This window comes from Oratosquilla oratoria, chromosome 42, assembly GCF_046742065.1.
Source record: "Oratosquilla oratoria isolate Oo_2021 chromosome 42, ASM4674206v1, whole genome shotgun sequence".
NCBI lineage: Eukaryota > Metazoa > Arthropoda > Malacostraca > Stomatopoda > Squillidae > Oratosquilla > Oratosquilla oratoria.
This window is the reverse complement of record NC_134818.1, coordinates 38,411,215-38,418,714: the sequence shown is the minus strand read 5'-3', so window position 1 is coordinate 38,418,714 and position 7,500 is coordinate 38,411,215. Positions and strand designations below refer to the sequence as shown.

Sequence of the window (7,500 nt, the reverse complement as noted above, 5' to 3'; positions counted from 1 at the left end):
GGTGCCGGATCTGGGGCAGGACATGGTGCTCACAGTGGAGCCGGACAAGGAGCTGGAGCTGGAAGTTCCGGGGCTGTAGGTGCCGGATCCGGAGCAGGCTTCGGTGCTCACGGAGGAGCCGGACAAGGCTCTGGGGCTGGAGGTTCCGGTGCTGGATCCGGAGCAGGCTTTGGTGCCCACGGGGGAGCTGGACAAGGCTCTGGGGCTGGAGGTTCCGGTGCCGGATCCGGAGCAGGCTTCGGTGCTCACGGAGGAGCCGGACAAGGAGCTGGGGCTGGAGGTTTCGGTGCCGGATCCGGAGCAGGCTTCGGTGCTCACGGAGGAGCTGGACAAGGCTCTGGGGCTGGAGGTTCCGGTGCTGGATCCGGAGCAGGTTTTGGTGCCCACGGAGGAGCTGGACAAGGCTCTGGGGCTGGAGGTTCCGGTGCCGGATCCGGAGCAGGCTTCGGTGCTCACGGAGAAGCTGGACAAGGCTCTGGGGCTGGAGGTTCCGGTGCCGGATCCGGAGCAGGCTTTGGTGCTCACGGAGGAGCTGGACAAGGTTCTGGGGCTGGAGGTTCCGGTGCCGGATCCGGAGCAGGCTTCGGTGCTCACGGAGGAGCTGGACAAGGCTCTGGGGCTGGAGGTTCCGGTACCGGATCCGGAGCAGGCTTTGGTGCCCACGGAGGAGCTGGACAAGGCTCTGGGGCTGGAGGTTTCGGTGCCGGATCCGGAGCAGGCTTCGGTGCCCACGGAGGAGCTGGACAAGGGTCCGGGGTCGGATCCGATGCAGGATTTGGGTCCGGTACCGGAGGTTCCTCTTCTCTCGGTTCTGGAGCAGGAACTGGTTTCGGTTCCGGTGCCCATGGCTCCGGCAGCGGCCATTCTGGTGGTTCGTCAGTCAGTGCTCCCTCACGTAAGTATTTTCTTCCTCCTTTTTAATTTAACTTTTTATTTTCTATGTTCCTTTTTTCTTTCTTGTTTTTTCTTTTTCCTTTCTTTTGTCTTTCTCTTCCTTTTATTTTTTTCAACTGATTTTATATATATATATATATATATATATATATATATATATTACATATATATATATTTTTTCTTCTTTCCTTCGTCATTCACTTTCTCTTTTGAATTTCCATTTTGTGTCTTTTCTTTATAATCTTCTCTATTTTGCTCTCCGCATTTAGGATTAATTACTTATTCACTTCATTCAAACTCATGATATAATGCATAATTACTAGATAAAATGAAGTGTCATAACTTAAAAGTCACACAGCCCTAACCTATTATCATATAGGAATCAAAATGTATCATGTCTTGATGAATGTTATTATGAATCTATCTCTGCCATTCATATAAATCTTCGAGAGGCTGATTACTGAATTTATATTAAATAATTGTAAATACTAAGCCCATCTCTTTCTTGGTTCCCCACAGGTGAGTACCTTGTACCCACCAAAGGACGCAAGTAAACGGGACAAATTTGAAGAGAATCCTCAACACGGAGACCTCGATGCCTGAATCGGCTGAAGAAAATTATTCAAAAAGAATTTTGTCTTCAGGAGACGGGAGTCGAGAAAGTCGAGGATAGTCTGGAGGTAAAAGAGGAGGAAGAGGAAGAGGAAACTTCAACACGTAGACTTCGATGCCTGAATCGCTTGGAAAAAAAAAGAATTTTGTCTTCAGGAGACAGGGAATGGAGAAGGTCGAGGATAATTTGGAGGGAAAAGGGGGGGAAGAGGCAGATGAGGAAGTGAAAGAGGAAGAGGATGAGAAGGGCGAGGGTGGGTAAGGAGGCAGTGCCTTGATAATTGTGGAGGTGTCATCATCTTACAGTGTGTGTTGCCGCATGAAGACCTCTCAATGATATTTGTTGATCTATTTATGAGAAAATAAAAACTGACAAAAATTTGGAGTTTTCTGAGTTACCTCTTGCATTGGTGAACACAAGACAGTGTTTTCATTTAAAACAGTTATGAGAAAAATCTACATCTATTGTTAGTCACCCTTTTTTGTGAGATAGACTGATTGACCACATCTTAATCTTTCTATATTTTTATTCACTTTTATTTTGTTTATTTATTTATCTATTTATTTATCTGCTTTTGATATAAGATACAGATGAGCCTGGTTGACCACAATTGTGTTTATATTTGTACTATTATGCCGTTTTTTAAACTAGTCTTCACAGTTTGTTATCGTACATTAAAGTTATTTTTAAAGTAATTTTTACGGGACTGTTACTGTGCAATCTCTTGCTCTCTCATTGTATATGACGTGGAATGGCAATTCCTACATATGTGTTGGTGTTGAGGAACCTACACCTGGAGGCACTGAGTAGATGCGGCCGAAGCCGTCACCTTTGCCCTACGCGCTTGGACTATTGGAGTAGGTAACATTCACTGCTGGGAATCAGAGAGAGGTGCGGGATTCGAACCCACAACTAAACGAATGGGAAACCATCACGATTCCGATTATGCTACCAGAGCACACATTTGCGAATGAATGATATTACATTGATAAAGCGTTCACTGTCGGCTTCCCAAATAGATGAACATAAACATGAACATAAAGTGAACGCAAGAAAGAACAAAACCAAGAACGAAAAAAGTAAGAATATGAACAAGTACAACAACAAGAACAAGAAAATGAACAAGAACAAGAACAAGAACTAAACTAAGAACAAGACCAAGACTAAGAACGAGAAGAAGAAGAAGAAGAAGAAGAAGAAGAAGAAGAAGAAGAAGAAGAGGAAGAGGAGTGTAAGAACAAGAACAAGAACAAGAACAATGATAACGACAATAAAAAAAACAACGACGGCAACAACAACAACAAGAACGGGTGGAGGCATGGGGGTGGGGGCGGCTGATAAACAACTTTTTGTTTTGGTCTTGAAGGCTGTTCTTCTTCAAGGCCATCATACCTCCTGAAGGCTCTAAATGATGACACAAAACACCTCAACCACAAAGAAGAAAGTGAAGAGCCTACGCCAGGAGGTGCTGAGTATTTCCGGACGAAGCTGTGGCCTTTGCCCTTTTATGAACTTTGGAGACTATTGGGGCAGGTCATAAGCAGTCACTGCCGGGAATCAGAGAGAGTGCAGGATTCGAACCCACAAGTAAACGAGTGCGAACCCAGCACGCTTACGATTACGACACGAAGCAGGGTGTGTCGAAAGAGGCCTTGCTACCTGGGCACGACTAAGTGCTTTGCTGAAGGAGTTATCACACTGAGCTTCCACGGGCTTCACCAGAGCGGACCGTTGAGAGTTCGTTTGAATAAAAACGACTTCGGTTACAATATTTTAATTTTCAAATCTCCAAATGTCAAGTCATCTTTCTGTCATATAGAACAAAACTGAATGATGAACTAAGACACTGTGAACCTAGACGAATATTAGACATTCTGTTGAGATGTTCTTAGAGAATTCTAGATTTCTGTAAGAGAAGTCATATTCTAGTTATTTAAACGGAGGTTGGAGGTAGGGTGTTGGAGGAAAATTAGCCTAGTGTGATAACCTCTTGTGCAATGTTGAGTGTTATAGTCAGTAGAGTTGGACGTTGCTATATACCGTATTTTACTGCTTAGAAGACGCACTTTTTTCCTAAAAAATACCCTGAAAAATACTAGTGCGTTTTTCAAGACTAATGTTGTATTGTAAGGCAACACCAAGGCTCAAATGAGTTTGGACACGACCGATAGCGACCTGGATTTGTATGTTGAGTCATTACGCTATGATGTTAGCGATGTAAGCTCAGTATTTAGCTGTTACAAATATTTCCAATACCATAATCCTTCCTGGAGCCGAGCCACAAGCTCTGAGCTGCATCACGCTCTGTTTATTATGGTACTGATAGGCGGCAGCTGCGGGAGCCTTCCCACTCTTGATCTTGATAGTACAGGCAGTCTGCTCCGTTGATGTGTTGTCTCCTACGCTCGAAGCATTTTATAAAAGGTCGTGAAATATATCAGTTACCACCAGGCTGTCACAGGTATCACAAGCTTTTTTGTCCTGGAAATTATCACCCATGGCTACTTCATCGAAACGGTTTAGTTATGATATTGCATAAAAGCTACAAGTTGTACAATATGCCAAAGAACATGGCAACAGAGCAGCAGAAAGATGCTTTGGACCACCGCCTACCAAAAAAATGATTCGGCAGTGGAGGAAACAAGAAGAAGAATTGAATGAAGTTGGAAACAAGACAAAGCACAATTTACGTCAAGTACCAGCAAAATGTCCACAGTTAGAAAAAGACTTGTGTACATGTATAATGGAACACAAAAACTTGGGGGTTACAGTTACTACGAAAATGATAATCAAAGAAGCAAGAAAACTTGCAACAAACATTGGAATGCTATTAATACTGAAGTTGTTGTAAAGTCTTTCAAAAAGTGTGGTATAAGTAATGCCATAGATAGTATTGAGGATCATTTATTGTACATGACTGACAGTAGTGATAACTCTGCAGATGAGAGCTCAGAACTTTTACATGAATCCAGTAGTGACGAGTTCTCGGGATTTGAGGATGAATAAGTTTCTTTCAAGTTTTATATTGTTACATGCATATTTTTGAAAACTTAAAATTATTTTTATGAAAATAATTGTTACATGCATATTTTTGATTTTTTTTATTGATTTTTATGAAAATAAAAATTCCCTTGGACAATGACAAATGTATAGTATATTTACTAACCACTAATTAGTATGTCATCGCCATACAAACAAAATCGGACAAGTGATTATGTAATGTAAACAATACGTGCCGTCGCCCGCCACTAAAACAAGAAGAAGAAGAGATGGACTGCTTCACTGTGTGTACGTATTTACCTATGGTATTTTATTTACATAGTTGTAAATTTGTGGTAGTGCTCCAGCAAATTTGTGATGAGTGCTGAGATAATAGAGTCTTGCAGACTCCCTGCTTCTTATGTTTTTGTGTTCAGTGGTCGGGTATATTGTGAATGTGTTCTTGTATGAGAATGACTTTTTTTTTCTTAGAAATTTCTTTCAAATATGAGGGTGCGTCTTCCAAGATGTAGCGTCTTGCAAGACGTAAAATACGGTATGTGTAATGTAACCATCGAAACCCTTCAGCAGGAAGGGAGATTGAGCCGCGTGCGTCCGCCAAACCAAGAAGATCTTACGGTCCTTGTAGTACAAATGTACAACGTACAAGTTTTTGTGAAATTGGACTTTTGTCAAGCCCTATTGGGTTTATTAACATGTACCACCACACAGAACAGAATGTCTGTATACCACTAAGGAGTTCTTAGTGATGTTGCCTAACATCAACTACTACGAGTCTAAATGCGTTATCCCACTAAGCTCGGTTATACCGCCCACCTACAGAATTTTTTCCGCCGTAGAATCACTATGGCAAGCTATTTTGTTTTCTCAGCAATTTACGTAGAATACCATTTGATGTGCCGGAGGAAAATTATTTTCCTCCAGCATATCAGATCCCTTCCCGAAAGCTGTGGGCTGCAAATCAGCTCCAAGAGTCGGAGGAAAAATAGCCTATTGTGATTTTTCCGCCGTCAAATCACTCTCTGGCAAACTATTTTGTTTTCTCAGCAATTTACGTAGAATGCCATTTGATATGCTGCAGGAAAATAATTTCCCTGCAGGATATCATCAGATTCCTTCCCGAAAGCTGCTATGGGCTGCAAATCAGCTCCAAGTGTCGGAGGAAAAATAGTCTTTTGTGATGACGCCTTAATAAACACTTAGTGGTGTGATTTAGTGATTGACCCCTCCCATTGGACAAATACACTAAGATAAATTACCTCAAATTTGACACACAAATGACCTTTCTGGACCTCAAAATAAAAACTGATAAGAAACCAAACACAATAAGAACAGCCACAGTCATAGGATGTAGACAATAGAAAACAAGGTGAGGAGTCTACGCCGGAAGGCGATGAGTGGCTGCGGCCGAAACCGTCACCTTTACCCTATTATGCGCTTTGGGGATTGGTGGGGCAGGTAGCCAACAGTCACTGCTGGGAATTGGAGAGAAGTGGGAGACTCGAACCCACAACTAGGATGATGCGGGACCACTAAGCTGTCGATGACGCCAGGAACGCTACTAAGTACATAGGACCAACATGTGATAAATATGCTCACTTATGCATCCTCAATCTGATATTCAAAGAATAGAAAAGAAACAAAAACAGCATACAAACAACACTATCCTACACTTATTCAACCTCACTATCCCACTCCCACGAAGTGGGAAGTGAGAAACCCCTGGTAGGGCAAACCCTGTCAGTTGCGGCAAACCGCTGGGTAATTTTAAGCCGATATTTGGGTCGCCTCCCCACTTACCAAAGGCTGTCTGGAACCAACGCAAGAAGCCCGCAGCAGGTCCCGGGAATCGACCTCACGACCACCTGCTTATGAGTTGGACACGGTATCCACTTGGCTACTGCGGAGCCCATACTCACTCACTCCAAATACCTTCATAAAATCTCGTCGATAAAACAGTCTCACCTCCTTATGAGATAAAGTGACCTATTCTTGCTTAGAACGTGTTAAGAGTTTGCGTGGAGCAGTGGGTAACGTTCCTACCTCAGAACGCTGATGATCCGGGTTCGATACCCGGTCAGTGTAGAAGCAATTCCATGGCTTTCCAACCCCCCTCTCTCTCCCCCCACAACGGCGGACATCAGAGGTGCGGTAGACCAGGGCCGCATATAAAGATATGGACGCAAGCACCCCATCAGTATGGTCGAGCCGATGACACAGATTTTTCGGACTTCATTCCCAACCACATCCATTCCAACATACCAAAGAAACTTCACATTCAGAACTTCTGACTCACCAAATATCATAATACCACCTTACCAAGCCGGATGAAGCCACCGTGGTGAGTTACAGAGGTTGTATCATCCCTCAGTGAGTAGGCCGGTCCTGTGTTGGGCCATTAAGGTTGAACTACACTTTTTCTGTGTCTTCCAAGATTCTTAGAGAGCTTTAGCTTCGTCTGCTGGTTCATCATCTTCGTCTCGATAAGGATCGTCTTATACAAAAGTAATTAAAACGCAATTTGGTTTTATTTTCTATTTTATTTTTCTAGATATTCAAGGACCATAGACTGATATTCATCTAACAATAGTGTAGAAACTTCGACTCGCTCAAGGTGCGATCCCAGGATCTTAGGATGGCAGGCAACAATGTTATCTTCTACAGTAGTATCTTTACGACCCTCTTAAGCATACAGTTGGACTCTTTCCCTCCCTTTCTCTCTCTTCCTCCCTCTCTCTCTCTCTCTCTCTCTCTCTCTCTCTCTCTCTCTCTCTCTCTCTCTCTCTCTCTCTCTCTATCTATCTATCTCTCTCTCTCTGTCCCTCTCTCTCTCTGTCTCTGTCTCTCTCTCTGTCTCATGCCCTTGTAGCTCCAGAGGCACCGCTATTTCCTCCCTCCAACAGTCTACAAAGGGACTCTTCCTCTTACTCTTCCTACTTGCCCGAGTCGTACTTGAACCAGAGCCACTGCCTCCTATTCCTTCATACGACCTC

General features: G+C 43.5%; 2 protein-coding genes across 2 annotated transcripts in view; one reads left to right on the top strand and one right to left on the bottom strand.

The window, feature by feature from the left end:
* LOC143021622 (uncharacterized) overlaps positions 1-1,887 on the top strand; it is a 9,794-nt gene extending 7,907 nt beyond the window's left edge. Inside the window, exons 7-8 of the mRNA XM_076179229.1 lie at positions 1-895; positions 1,414-1,887. The exon at positions 1-895 is cut by the window's left edge and continues 68 nt beyond it. Of these exons, the coding sequence (XP_076035344.1) occupies positions 1-895; positions 1,414-1,448 (930 nt within the window). The 3' untranslated portion in view covers positions 1,449-1,887. The remainder of the gene's footprint in view (positions 896-1,413) is intronic.
* Positions 1,888-7,027: 5,140 nt separating this feature from the next.
* LOC143021775 (uncharacterized) overlaps positions 7,028-7,500 on the bottom strand; it is a 32,893-nt gene continuing 32,420 nt past the window's right edge. The window contains exon 4 of the mRNA XM_076179489.1: positions 7,028-7,500. This exon is cut by the window's right edge and continues 190 nt beyond it. The gene's annotated coding sequence lies outside the window, so the exon portion shown is untranslated.